A 15,612-nucleotide genomic window follows, 5' to 3' on the forward strand; every position below is an offset into this window, starting at 1 on the left:
AGAGAAGTCACATAAAGAACTAGATGAGAGTCAGATAAATGCCTCTTTATTTTAAATGACTATCTGTTCATATCACCCAATTGTACGACAAATAAAAACAAATTCAGGTGATTAATCTTTGTTGTTTGAACCACTGCATAGTGTACTCACTGGAAAAATTCAGAAAAAAAAAATCAACTTTTCTGAATTCCCGCCATTGAACCACTTTATGCTACATTAAGTTACAACCACAAATCTCCATGTATCTTATTGGGATTGTATTCATTTAAACAAAACTATTAAAAAAAATAAAAAGAAACACATAAAGATACACCAAAGTAAAATCCAGATGTTCATTAATTGGTAAAGAAAAAAAAAGAAAAGTCCATTTGTACGTTATTTAATCTCAGTGTAGATCCAAAATGGAAACCAACCTCCATGACATGGGCGTTTAGCTAAACTAGTCAGCCGGGCAAGACTGTGACCCCTGACATATCTTTCATTTCAGTAGCATGGTGGTGGCAGTATCATTCTGCAGGGATGCCTTTGTGGTTGGAAGGTGACAAAATGTAAAAACTAAACTGAAGGGGTATGAATACCTACACAAGGCACAGCATGGATCTTTATTTCACTGCATTTCTTCAGTTCAAAGGTTTATTACCAGCGGACAAGTTTACGAAAACCCTCATTATAAAACCAGATTGCTTTATTGCTCTCCGCCGCGCTATCGGCTCATAAACCCCACCTTTAACTGGCCTCCTCACCTTTCCTCCTTGATAACATCCACGAAGTGGGCATCGCTCTTCCGTTTGAAGTTCTTGGCACGCAGCTGGATGAGGGCAGAGTGGTCCATGCCCGTGCCTGCCGCCGCCACCGCCGCCGCCATGCCGAGGCTTGTGCCGGTCCCCGTGCTGGTGCTGGTCTTCTTCTCTTTCTCCTGGAGGATGTCGCACAGGGAGCTCTGGCTGGCACGCACGGCGTCCTCCAGCGGGGGGCTCAGGAGACCGTTGACCGCTTTCGGGCTGTGGCCTGGCAGGAACTTTTGAGAGGAGACAAAAAGGCGATAAAAAACAGCGGGAGGCCCTGCGTGTCGAGTAGAGTAAGTGGGAAACGCTTGGAGAAGTAGGCGATAAGTGCGGCGCTAATGTGGGCCGTACCTTGGCGCCGCTGGCCTTGTGTTCCTCCTGGCAGCCGTTCACAACAGCCACATCATCGCCCTGCTCTGCCACGGACGAGCGCACGGTGCCATGGAAAACACAGGGAGCCTGGGGAGACAAAGCGGGCGTGGGGTTTCACAGATGACAACATTTGCTCGAGCTCCAGAAGCACAACACTGATTTTTATGCACAGTTTAGTGAAAATTGTGGCTGTCGAGGGTTCTGTCCTAAGAGACAATCATTGTGGTAGACTTAGACTGCCACATGTCTTCAAATGTCGCAGGAACTAAAAGGGTTTAACATGTTTTGCCTCGATCTTAAATTGCAGCACACTTTTCTTACTGATTTTTAGGCAGATATGTTCCAGGACATATTTCTTCTTCAAGTTCTGGCCCAAAGTTTGAGGTGTCGCTTGGGGCTGCAGCGAACATTGAAAATCTTTGTTATTGCACTCAGTCTGTCAGAACCAGGCAAATGCCAGATGTTTGTTAAAAAGGTAGAGTGCCAAGGCTTTAACAAGCTACATGTAAATGATCCACCTCTGTTTTCCTATAGTTCAAAGCCCTCTTAATGTTTGGGAGTATGAGAAACCAGGTCCTTTGATACGGGCTTTAGCATGACTGCTGTCAGAGCTTGGTCTGCGTTGGCATAAATAAGTTGGGGCTAGTTTCCACCATGGTGGCCCTTTGTCACCAATTCTGTTCATAACTTTAAGGGGACCTGATTTAATGACCTTAGGATTAGGTCTCTGCTCTTTGCAGACGATGTGTGGCCTTCATCAGGCCGAGTACAAAGCAGCTGGGATGTGGATCAGTGCCTCCAAAACTGAGGCAATGGTCTTGAGGCAGAAAAGGGTAGAGTGCCTTTTCCGGGTCGGGGACAAAGTCCCACCCTGAGCGGAGGAGTTTAAGTATCGCGGGTCTTGAGGGGAGATGGCAGTGGGAGATCGATAGGCGGATTGGTGCTGAATCTACAGTGAAGCGGGCCCTGGGAACGCCTTGGGATTGCCCCAGAGGAGTCGGGTCAAGTGGCTGGGGAGAGGGAAGTCTGGGACGCTCTACTGAGGCTGCTACCCCCGCGACCCGACCTTGGATAAGCGGAAGATAATGGGTGGTTTAAGAGATTTCAGAGAAAGTGCAGCAATTTTCAAGCACTGCAGAGCCTCCCCTTCCGCACATGCTGCTGTACACTGCCTATCAGCTGGCTGAACAAAGGCTCATAAGTCAAGTAGTAGCACGGTAGTCTCCCTTCCCCTGTAGTTTCCGTCTGCAGCCAGTCAGACGCCTGGATCTTTTTGGTAAATGACCAAAACTATTTACCAATATCTTTTTTAAATTAATTAATGAAAGTAAATTTAGGCATTACTGCTGCTTTCCTGTCTCGTCAATGTGCAAAACGGACATTTTGGTGAGAAAATTTAAATCCATAAAAAGAATACAGTACAATAACCCATCTCAGTTTAAAGTGACTCCACCTATTTCAGGCAAATATTCAGAGAAACTATCCTTAAAACCACAAGAACACTTTTGTCTGCAAAGGAAAATTATCTACTGAACCACATTAATTGTTGTGAGGAAACATATGGCAATGACAAAGAAAGAAAACACTACTACTCTCAGAATGTTGTTCGCACCTTTTCCAGCTCCAGGGTTTTAGCTGCAGCTTCTCAGAACGTCTCAAAACAAATCAAGTAAAATCAGCCGCTGCATCTTTGCATCCTGAGTCTGTCAGCAAGAGGATTTCTGTACAAAACGTTGATGACCGACGTGCTAAATTTAGTCTTTTATTCTCCATTCTCATGAAGATTTTTTAAAAAAATATTTAATATATTTAGCGCAAAGTATTAATTTGAGCCAACGAGGCGACAGCTCAGGTGCCAGTTCAGGGCCTTGAACCATGAAAGATGAATCACATTTGGGAAAGAGGCAAAGAGGTTGGATGGTACGTACAGCTATTCAAACGGGGATTTCCTTAATGTGATCAGTTTAATGGGACAAAACTCAATAAGCCATAGACAAAGTGTTTTCTTGAAGTACGTTCTCACCACAGTTCTGTCCGACGGCTTGTGAGGCAGAAGGGACTCGGCAGCCTGTGCTGCTCCGTGGATGAGGTCCGGGGTACGAGGCTGAGGGCAGGAGGGCACGTTGACCCCCACGAACTCCCCACCAGGCAGCCCCACCTGAGAGCAGCCACACTGCACATCATGGTCTGGCTTCCTTCCTGAGATGAGGTACGTCTTCATTCCTGGCAAAAAGACAAGACAGAAAATATTCTCCGTTTAGGAGTCCGTAACTACTTTGTCGTCTCTCTTGTCATTTACTCTGACAGAAAGACGGACAAATCTGCAGCACACAAACAGTAAGAAAAGTGGCATATGAAAATAATGCTGCAAGAAAAGGCAATCAATGATGGGGATGGTCCAAAGTTACCAAGTCTAAATGCCAATACACCCAGTTTTCTACTGATCAGACATTCAACCACAGAAAAATGATGAAAAAAACAGTTAATCTTTATGTAAAACGCATAAAGCAAAGTTAACTTCATTGGCTTCATGTTTTAATCAGAGGACACGCCACACCATGTGGGAGATTTTACTCGTGGAAGGAGGTTCGGAGATGGATTTGTTTTTTTAAAGTTGCCGTCAAACTGCTTGATATCTTACTTTGAGAGCCTTAAGTTGAGGCAATTACAGTGAATCTTGTGCACATCGACTCCAGTGAAGTATGCATGGAGCTAATAATGAACTTCCTGCTCAGCCCAATGTGTGTGTGTGTTGAGATCAGTGAGATATAATTCACAGTGTTCTGCTGCGCTAAAACCAGGTGCATTACTGTCCTGTGAAATCGCCATACTGACCATTTATGATTGTAATTCCAATGTTCTGCGAATTCCTTAGAAAGGTCAGCTAGTTATCCAAATTAATGAAGTAATACAGGATGACAGGATGAACAATACAGGCATAAAGCCTCCCCAGATGAGTGAAACATCCACATAGCATAGAGAGAGGTTACGCAATATTTTTGGGTCACTGCTGTGATATTTGTTGAGTCACAGTTGTGTGGTTTTTCTGGTTAAATGCAATTAAGGAGCATCCATTTCCTGTGGCTTCATGTCTTACAACAACAAATGATAAGAAGAGCAGATTGACAATAGTGTGACCAGGAGATTAGAATCATTAAGGCGCTTACATGACAACAGAGGAAGCAAAAAAAAAAAAAAAAAAGTATATCCAGTTTCTATAAAAACAAACTTCCTTCAATAGACATGTTGGCTGTTAACTTACGCTTCCGCTAAACCTAAAATGATAGTTAGATGTGAGCATGTCACAGCAAACCTGCTCAATTTTATCCTTCATAAAAATCCAATTTGGTCAGTAATGGGACGTGCTGAAATCTCACAGTTAAAGCTTTACTGGCCTTTTAAGTCATACCAGCAAAGATTGCTTTATTAATGCTAACTTGCAAATCATGCTAAACTCAAACTACCCATCGTACATGCTAGGATAATGCTAGCATTTACAGTGAATATTACCTTTCTTTTTGTCTTTGTTTTGATCTAATCGTCAAATCCTGGATATCTGCAGAGTTGTGTAACATCAGCTGTTCTCTCTCTCTCACACAGTGTGACGTCGCCTCTGGTCCCAACAAGCTGTTCATTCTTACATAATTACAGCACGTCCCAATGAATGAATGAATTATTCCACAAGCTATCAAAATAGCTATCCTATTCAATATCAAGATGTACACAGCTGGAACGTAGAAGCCGGCGTATCTGGCGCAATACGGGGTTTTGCATAAACAACAACAAAATGAAATAAGAAAGACAAATCTTTTTTGTAAAATAATACACTTGATATAATTCTTAAAGGGGTTGTTTTTTGTGTCCCATACCCATGGGCAGCTGAACCTGATGCTGTTTTCCTCTTTGTTTGGAGAAAATGTAACAGTGAAAATCCTTCAGAAAGTATCTAAAATTTCTGGTTTTCAAGCTCACCAAATTAATTTGTTACTATGAGTCAAGGCTAGGCGAGAGATGAAAGTCTATTGTAAATGTACAACTATGTCAATAGATAACTCGTACAAGTGTACTTTTATTACCCTCCCTGTGCAAGAAGTGAAGTATACGTACTCTACTGGCTCCAATTCACTGCTGTTGCTTTACAGAGTCATAATGATCAATGATTTACACTAACAAAAAAGATTAGGCTTCAACCTAAATTTGAATCTGACCATTGACCCTTGGAGGTTAACACTTAGCTCATTTTGGTACCAAATGGTACAGAGTACAAACGACAGATAATAATAATAATAAAAATAACATAAGATACAGCACCTGGTTCAAGAACATTTCGAAGTACAATTTCAGTACTTTCCAATTTCATCAACAGTATGACTGAAGGAGGAGAGTAACAACATACCTGTGTCCTCCATTGACACCTTCCAGATGTCCGATACGCATAACCGTCACTACACAATGTCCAGATTCTGTGTTTTTCTATATTTCTCTCTGAATCTGCCAGGAGTCTTTGTGATGCCATCAATTCCCTTCACTGGGAAAACTAGACTTACCAGATACTTGAAAATGTAAGTACCCATCATTGACCAGTATGGAACAAACCCTTCTAGATGTTTAAACCTTAGCAGAACATGCAGCTTAAATATTACTTTTTATTATGCAAAAAGATATGATGAACTTGGTTTTACTGTGCATCCAGCACTGGTTTATAATTTCTTCTGGTGTGTTTTACATGTTAAAGTTTAACTGCTTTATCTAGCCCATTGCTTTGTTTGACATATGGCAGATATTTCAATAAAGTACAATACATCAGAAACACAGATTAAAGAACACAAAACAGAGTAGTTAATAACACAAAAATTGCATAAAATCACAGCTGAACACAGTAAGACTACGGGATACCATCCACTCCAAAAACTGTATAACTCAAAAAATAAGAAAAATATACAGAAACAGTAATTCTCCCTCTGCATTTACCGTGTTTTTAAAAAGTCTGAAAACCCATCCAAGACATCAAAGCAAAAGAAAGCCCAAAAACATAAACGATATGCATGTTCGTTTACATTACATTCTTCAAAAAGGGGCTCTACTTCCATCAGGCAGCCGTAGTGATGCATACACATGCTGACAAGCAGACAGTGATGCAACACTGGGTGTTTCACCAACGATGTTTGCATATCAGCCCAGGGCTCTGGCCTGTTCACACTAGTGTAGAGCCAACAAGGAAATACACAAACAGAGGATTAGAGAGGTGGCTCGTAGCCAGCTGATATCAGCCTGTCCAAACACACAGCAACCCGGCTAGCTGGCCTCGGCTAACAGATCTGTCCCTGACAGCGTGGAGACAACCGGAGGCGGATCAGGAATCTGCATTGCAACCTTGACCAGAAATATGAGAGGACAACCCATCTCTAACTGCTTATTCATTCATTCATTCATTCATTCATTCATTCATTCATTCATTCATTCATTCATTCATTCATTCATCTGGTTTAGTCACTGTTTTCCACTGAGATGGGATCGGCGAAGGGAGAATAAGAACCAGGAACAGTCATTCGTGATCAGGGTTTCTACATATTTCACGAACTCAAACTTAAAACCTCTAAAGACCATCGTAAATCGTAGCTTTCTCTCCATAGTAGCAACTTTTTTTTTTTTTTTTAATTCTTTAATAGCCAAGACTGGTGTTTAAAATTCACTAAACATCCGACTTCAGTGTTGGTGTCGCACCAAATGCTGCTCTTCTCAGTGCTAGTAGCAGTAGCAGCGTTGAATGTTTTCTAGGTAGCTTTAGCCACAGCAGGGAATCAAAACTGTGGCATTTCTGAGGTACGTTTGTGGCTATTAGCAGCATCTTTGTACTTCTCACATTGTATATTTGTCTCTACAGAATTAACCCCGTAGTTCGAAGCCTTTTTGCACAGAATGTAGCATTGTATGGTTAGCATACATCATATACATTGTATGGTTAGCATGCAGTCATACCATGTAAGGTCGTATGCTAACAACCAAACTTCATCCAGTCAACTGGCAATAACCTTGCACTTATCCATGATAGATGCAAAAAAGCTAGCTAAATAGATAGCTAGCAAGGGTACATTAGCAACTAGTTAGCAGTAGCTGAAAATGTCTCAAGTCACAGAACGTATTGTAGATGTTTGAATACAACTCAAACTTTTTCCTGATAGAAAAGTCAAGCTAGGAAAAAAAAACAACTACATAGAATATAGGATTAAACAGATAAAATATAAGATCTATGCTTTAGGTATTTAAGGCTAACTTTCATTGAATTCAAGATATTTGAAGGCCTTAATTTTAGATACATAAATGTAATTAATTTCAATTAATCCAATGAAAGTGCCACAGAAAAGAGGTCTCCTTTTGTTGTATGCTACTAGCTAAAACTAGCTTAGGAAAATGTTGAATGTTTTCCAGTCCAGATAAGGAAGGATCATTTCTTTGACAGCCATTCTCAAAGAAAGGATTTCCCTGATAAGTTTTTATTTTAAACAGGAGCAGATAAAAAAAAAAGAAGGCAGCAATGTTAGAGCCTCTTTAGCTGCGACCGACGACCACCCCAACTACGTGTATGTAAAACCGTTGTGCGTCAGTCTGACGCTAGCCGGGTGCATTCATGTGTTAGTTTGTGTACTACAGAATATCTGCAACATTTTTAGCGAATCAAACACACACGCATAGCATATTTTTCATTCCTTCACCATCCAGCGAGTGAATACCATCTGAATCTTGAGTAATAACAGATTAGCCTCTTCAATAAACACGGGACACAAAACGCACGGCTGCAAAGGTCGTGACGTTCACCTCACAGATCTCAGCCTTGCATTTAACGCGCCAAAGGATTGCTGGAGTTCTTTCAATATCCCAAGTGACACAGGAAAACTGCTTGTAAACATATATCTACCTGACCTTGTTACAAGAAGAGCTTGCACGGTCTGATGCAAAAATAATTGCAGTCCACTATAAGCTGAGCTGAAAGACCCCAGTTTAATAGATCAACAGTAGAACCAACCGGCCAATCAACAACTCTGATGAACAGTAGACTGTCTGCAGAAATTAATAAATCATTAGAGAGTGGATGACTAATAACTTCCAGGATGGTCTACTCTCTTGCTCTCATGCCATCCATTAGCTTCTCTCCATGTACATTAGCAGAACCTTCTCCTTCTCACCCTCTGTCACCTTGGCCTGAGCTGTTGCTGACAACTTCAGTAAAACCATTTTATTTTTTTATTTATTACAGTAACCTGAAAAATGAATGAGTGAGGGCTTACCTGTTTTCACCACAAACAAAAATTAAAATCTAATTTAAAAGTTTTTTCACTAAACGCATTCACATAGTCATTGCAAAGAAATGCTTTTACAAAACATTAATAGAATGTTGAGTGGAAGGAAAAACGTGTGGTCAAACCGTTTCAAAACAGGAACGACTTTAGCAACTGCAGCACTTGGTTAAACGATTCCTGTGCCAGAAAAAAACAGCAAAGAACGTGACTAATGTGACTGAAGACTAGATTTGGATGGAGTATAGATTTAAAATTAAAGTTCGAATAAAAACCTTATTTAAATGTACTTTTGATATCTGTTTTATGTAAAAAAAAAAATGTTTCATTTTCGGACATATTAAGTAATCTTTTGATCAAATTTCTAAATGTCTTTGTTGTTCTTTGTTAAAGCACAAAAACGTTGGCTTGCTTTGTGTACCATACATAAAAAAGCTTAGCCACAGAGGTTCAAAATCATCTTCTTAGAATAAAATGAATCTTACATTTCTTTTTTGAAATAAAGATTAAAGGGTTTGGAGGAAGAGAGGAACAGAACCCAAGCTGCTAGAGGTCCAGTTAAAGTTTCCACAGACGGTGATGATTTGGGAAACCGCCGTGTTTCATAAAGTCTAAAGTCAGTGCAGCCATTCAGCCACACAGAAAAGGAGCCAAGTATTAATGACATATAAACTGAACACACTTTTTAATATGCTGATACGCTTTCTTGGTCTTATGTAAAAAAAAAAAAAATTAATAACTAAATTTTTTGTTTTGCTGAAATAAATAAATAAATAAATAAATCTTTCAGTTTAATTTATTGAGACAGACCTGTGTATAATTCAAATTGTGCTGCTTTTGAATCAGTTGAGTTCAAAGACGATTATACTTCTAAGCCCACTCAACTAAATGATCACAGTAGAGCTGAAAAGGAGCCATGTCTTCGCCTCTGCTCACAGATGTGCACAACCTCAATCATTTTGAAACCTTCTAACTATTTTTACACAAACATTTTATAATACCAAGGCTTGCGCCCCAACACAAACTCTGCGTCATCCATTCTACAATTATTGCTAATGATTCTAACAGGGTTTTTTTTTTTTTTTTTTTATGACCTGGTCTCAAAAGGCAGAGTTCTTCAAATTCCAGTCAGGTGACAGAAACATGTGAGCCGCGTATTTTCTATGCAAAATGAAAAGTGGCCTTTAACAGAGAAAAAGCCCTGATACAGTCAAACACGGCGTCAATTGAAGTTTGCCATATTTCTTCCATCTAAACAGATTAAACTGCGGCATTCGTGCTGCAAAACAGGCAAAAAAAGGCCGACATGTTTCAAACACAAAGACGAGATGGTGGAAAGAGGCAGAAAGCTCCAGACATGGTAAAATAGGATCAAGAGAGCAGATGTGCTTTGAAGGCCTGGATTTCCAGCATGCCTTTCATAACCCACATTCTTCATCCATGTCCACTTCAGCCTTTCTTACTTTATCAGCCATAAATTTGGAAAAAAAACCTTGACGTCTGAGGTCATTCAACAGCTTGAGAGAGCAAGGCGGTGGAAATATCGGCCTTTTCCGACAGCAAAGTGCACCAAAGACGCTCTCAGTTTGTAGTTACTGTATCGCACATGTGTTGGATGTCTGTGTGTGTGAGAATAAGTGTATTGGTTTCAGGGAAATCATATTTAATGCATGTGCATCCAGAAGTCAAGAGTGAGCTCTAGCTAATAAACTCAAGTAATCAATTTGACATTTATGGCTGTGGAGGCTAATAGGAGGCTGACTAATACATGGTGTCAATCCTTCTATAATTTAAAATCAGAAAGAAAAAAAAACAGTGTTCACTGGTTTTTGTTACGTTAGCATGGGGGACAGAAATATTTTTATACGAGCAAAAGGATCAGGAAAAGCATAAAGTTTTCCTCTCAAAAACGTGAAACCAGCTGAAAACTGATTTAACCAGGTAACACAGTAATGCAAAAACAGAAGGAATCTGTTCAGCTGTCAATCAACCAATGACAAATCCTCAGATTGAAACGGGAATGTCCCACTTTCTCTGAGTTATATTTTCCAATCTCTGTGACTCGTTCGACGACTGACCCAGGAAGACGGGACTCGCGTTCAGAGACAAACGAACTCTACGTGAACACGCATTCGCATGCGCCAGGCAGAATCTGAAAAGGTGTGTACTCAGACAAATCCGTCCGTCCGCTGGCGAAGAAAACAAGAGGGAATGAAAAGGAAGTGCAGCTGAGTCGCCACATTCCACATGCACACTCGAAGACCGTCCACTGACTGGACGCAAACGCAGCAGAGAAAGGCTTCTCCACAAACACTCTCTCAACTTTTGTTTTGATTCCTTTCTTTCTCCAACTCTCCAAATGATATTCAGAGACTAAACCAGTGTTTGGGGTTGTTGACGAAATACGCAGCTAAAAATGAATAAATAAATAAAACCAGTCCAAAGCGCCGCTGGAAGAGCGAACGCTTTCAGCTAAAATCTGACATTTTAGTTTATCCCCGGAGGGTCATCCCAGCTCCAACTCCGCACTTCCTGACAAATACCCTTTCACCTTGTGGCAGCTTACAACCACATGATCAAACCCATCCCCAGTGACCCAAAGATCGCCGCCTCCCTTCTGGTCCCACACAAATTAATGTGCACTTGCATGTGAATATGAATGGAGGATAAGCCTCGTCAACAATAAGCTCCGTTACTGCTGCTCTTATAATGCATGGCACTTTGGAAATAAAAGGAAACCCCACATTTATCCTGTTCAAAACAAAGCAAATGGGACTTTTTCCTCCCCATTCACTGAGTAAATGAATTCAAATTAAAGTTCAGATTTTTCCCAAATTCACCTGGTATAATAAAAAAAAAAATTATGTACTCTTTAAACATTTCTACCACGTTAAAATACATGCGAGCGACTCTACGGTCACTTCATTCTGCACTTTCATCTCGCCGCTTGCAAAAGTTAGAAAATAAACAACTGAAAGAGAAAAAAAGAACAGACTTAAACTTCTTTTGTTTTTTTTTCCCCTTTCAAAAGACTTCCATCTGTTCAGATGTTCTCCACTTTGTTTTACAAAGCCTCACATTTCAGCAGACCTCTTTCGCTTCGAGTCACCGTCAGGTAATTTGTCTACTTCTGTCCTTTTTAGCCGTCTCACTTAAACTCTCTCCCACAGTTCACGCTCTTCTTCTTCTTCTTTCTTTTTTTTTTTTTTCCTTCTCGGTACACCCACACACCAGCAGCTCCCTTCCTCTCCGGTTTTCTCCCTGGTCGCTGGTGGGTCTTGAGAACGCGGCTCAACATTAGCAGAAGCCTCCATATTTGGACACGCTGATGGAGCCCAGGGACGAAGCTCTCACACGGTCCTCCTTCAAATACCCTCCCCACGTCTACATCAATCCCTCCTTTCTGCCATCATCTCAGTCCAGGGACTTCCTCACTTGCTCCCCTCCCCACATCTTCTTTGGCTTATTTCTTTTTTTGTTGTGTGTTTAAAAAGAAGGGATTTAATGATCCATCTCTAGGGAGCCGGGTGGATGACTGAGCATGGCTTCTTGGGGTTTTGGGGTCAAACATGAGACTTTTACGGCATTACTCTGAGGGTACAGAGGTATTTATGATTAGATCGGACAGGGAAGTCAACAATACGGCTTTGTAGATTCAACCCCCCTCCCCTCCTTGTTGAGCAATCACCAATCTGTGTCCTCAGTAGGTCGCGCAAGTGTTTCTGTGGTGTGCAGCGAGCTGACAGGAGCAGTGACGCACACTCCGACTGCCACTGCGTCATACTCGATAAATACACAAGACACACAGCTGTTAAAAAGGACTTTTGGAGTCGGTGTTCCCGGATTCTCCGGGTTTCTCTCGGGGAGGCTGCAGCCCGTCAGCGGAGGAGTTTCTATAACCCGTTGAGCTCGGTGGTAGATAATTAGGCTCATAAGGGGTTTGAAAGACTTTTTTTTTTGTAATGGAAAACATAGAATCTTATGTAAGTTGCATGTTTGCTGCTTTGGGGGAATCAGTCTGCAGTCTAGCAAGGATTTGAAGTCCACACACTCTGTGCCTAAAGTTAGGCTGTGGGAAATCCTTGGAAAAAGGTCATGACCAGAAAATATGCTCCATCTTTCAACCACTTCTCTCTCTCTTTCTCTCTCTCTCTGTCTCCATTTTTCTTTTCTTCCCTCCTGGTGTAACACAAATCCCTCTCTCCTCCACAGAGGAAAAAAGACATTGCATCCAATTCAGATAAGAAATTCGATTCAAGCAACAACGTGGCGCGGCCTGGCGGATCGCGCGTTGACCGTGAATCCGAACGCAGGCCAACTTATTTGATCGATGACAATTAAATGGCAATGAAATCAGAATCCATTCGAACGTTATCTAACAAACCAGTCAGTTATCTCTTAACATTTCAAAAGTACTTAACGAATTCTGTATACCTAAACAAAAACGACAACTTACTGTTTGGTTAATCGTTCTCGTTGTTTTGCAAATTTCTAGCCATCTTGTATCTTTGCAGTCAGATTGTGAAGTTGTAGAAAAATGTTTGTTACAATATTCACGCCTCATTTTTCCGGCTGCAACCTTAACTTTAACTTAACGGACATTACTGGGTCACACCAACACAAACCAGTGCATATTTAACCGTGAAAGGAAAACACAAACTTTTCAACATTTTGCCTACTGATAAGTGTCGCAATCATTTCACCAGTTTTTGCTCTCATTTGACCCACAGGTTTGATATGAGTCTACATGACTTGTGGCAAATTGTGAATGAAATTCCTTGACTTGACTTGCTGCCTCGACGAGGCGCAGGAAACGGTGATATTTACACGATTCACGGTTGGTGTGAGGTTGTTTCCCTGAGGCACTGGATTTGGTTTATGCCAAGCAGCTCTTCTCTTCTAAAAGTAAATCCTCCATTTACTTTTAGGCTCTTCTGTCCAAAGAACAACACCACACTAGTTCTGGTCTTTGTTAATCTGTCTAACAAACTTCAGTAAACTTAAACTTCAGCTTGGCTTTTATGCTTTTCTAATGCTTCAGTCTTGCACACCTTGTGGAAAAGTCAAACGTGTGCAGCCTGAGTTTGATTGTAAAGTCATCAGCTTTTGTCTTATCTGCAAAAAGAACCTGCTGTCGGCTCATGGTGACACGTCAGGGTGCCAGCCAGGTGTTTAAATCAGTTCATTTTGTTAACTGTTGGTCACCTATTTGTATTTGTGAAGTCCTTGCACACCTGGGTTCTGACCTCAAACGTCTCCCACACCCATCCCAACGCAGACTAAATACCTCGGCTATAAAACTCAGCACAGGGAAGGGTAAAGAAGCTCTTAACAGGCTTGAGGTCACAGATTGTATCTATTATTCAGGACAACCACTTAAACACAACGGCATACCAGAGAAAACATGAGCCAGAACACACCCGAACAAACACAGAGGTAAACAGAAACAGTGATCATTTCTTTAAACGCTGCTAAATTACAAACACACTCAAAGGAAAAAAAAAAAATTGGAGTTAATTGAAAGTTGATATGCAAAAGTCCAAATTAATTCTCCTAAAATCAAATGGAAACGACATGTTTTAACTGCACACGGTTTATTAGTGACCAAACAGGAGCCTTAAAAGATCAGTGGTTGTCCCCAGAGAGACATTTTAGGAAAATCAAAGTCTTCAACATGAAAAGCAACCTCTTTACATGAGGAGGTTTTTTTTTCTTCTTTTTTTCAGAATATCAGCAAAGTGTAAAAGCCCAGAGCGTCCTGCAGCAGATAGCAGTGACGCCTGATGCCTGGATCAGGCAGTCGTACTCAGCTCTCTGTGTGAAAAACTCGCCTCATAATGTGATTCTGAAACTATTTAAGAAATCCAATTTTAACTTTTGGTTTCCTTTTATCTCAATGGGGGGGAGGAGGCTGATTTAATGTGCTGGTGAAGCATTTGTATGTCGTTTTGGTTTTACGTTGTGTAGAGCTGAAAGCCCTGATGACACCCCAGTTTCGGCTTCAGCTGCTAAATCTTTATTTAAAACGTCCAGGTATTTTACTGGGTTCATAATTTGAAGAACTCTAATAGAACTGTGTGTCAGTATCCCTAAATAAACATCCGCTTTTTTTTTTTTGTATCATTTTAGGCTAAAACAACAACCAGATGTTTTTAGTTAGGATTTATTTCCAAAAGCATTCACATAAAATTGACTTCACACAAGTTTTCACAACGCCAAAGGTAGCGATGAAGTTGGATAAGCGTTAGCAACACGCCTCGGCCGCGGGAGCCAGTTAGAAATCACACACCAGTCCAACCCATTATGCAGAGTCACGTGGTAATCATCAAGACTATTAGATAATCGTCAAGCGCATTGCAAATACCACTAACGCCTTGAATCAGAGCACCCATTATGTTAACGAAATGATTGATGACACGTGAGGGAGGTGGATAATGTGTTTGGACACGATTATGAAGCTTAGCGCTTTCTAAAAATAGAACCTTTTCTGCAACACCAACAGAAAAGTGCGTGAACAGATTGTGCAAACACGAATGTTTGACTGTCCTGGACGTCCAAACACACCTCTGAAGGTTTGTTTGCGAACTCAAACCTCTGGTGCCGTTTCACATTTTATCACTTCACAGCCGTAAACTTCAACGCGTTTCAATGGGACTCGCACACGAATCGGCAGTAAGCGGCGCATAACTGTTGAGAAGCAAACAAACATGGTTTTTCAAAATCTTTTTTTTTAATATAAATAATACTCTGTATATGTATTGAGCCCCACGTTGTTTTGTTTTACTGAATATTTTTGTGGGAAACGTCCATGTTTTTTTTTTCTCGTATTTGTTTTGTTGAAAGTGAAATTGTTCAGAAAGAGAAAGAAAGAATCACACAAAACAGAAAAAGAAAGAAACAAAGACAGAAAAAGACAAAGACGCAACAAAAAAGAACAAAAAAAATGGATATTAGTTATGCTGGGAATCATCAAATCAAAACTCAGACCTAAATAGAGCTTTGAAAATGTGCATGTAGAGACACCGGCTGTCCAATCTGATTGAGCTTCAGCTAATTTGGACATGAAAACTTTTCACATTCTTTGTGCTGATTCATTGCAAAAATCCCCCCCCCCCCCCAAAAAAAAAAAAAAAATATAAAAAAAAAAAAAAACCCCACGG

The 15,612-nt window shown here is 40.8% G+C and overlaps 1 protein-coding gene across 2 annotated transcripts in view; it reads right to left on the bottom strand.

The window, feature by feature from the left end:
• LOC106945964 (adenylate cyclase 9) overlaps positions 1-15,612 on the bottom strand; it is a 46,901-nt gene that overhangs the window by 12,989 nt on the left and 18,300 nt on the right. For both annotated transcript variants that reach the window (XM_015029991.1, XM_015029990.1), the window contains exons 2-4: positions 3,181-3,380; positions 1,137-1,244; positions 744-1,018 (exon numbers count right to left, since the gene is read on the bottom strand). In XM_015029991.1, coding sequence (XP_014885477.1) covers positions 744-1,018; positions 1,137-1,244; positions 3,181-3,380 — 583 coding nt within the window. The remainder of the gene's footprint in view (positions 1-743; positions 1,019-1,136; positions 1,245-3,180; positions 3,381-15,612) is intronic.

This window comes from Poecilia latipinna, unplaced genomic scaffold (assembly GCF_001443285.1).
Source record: "Poecilia latipinna isolate Pla-1442-1.1 unplaced genomic scaffold, P_latipinna-1.0 Scaffold169, whole genome shotgun sequence".
NCBI classification, from domain to species: domain Eukaryota; kingdom Metazoa; phylum Chordata; class Actinopteri; order Cyprinodontiformes; family Poeciliidae; genus Poecilia; species Poecilia latipinna.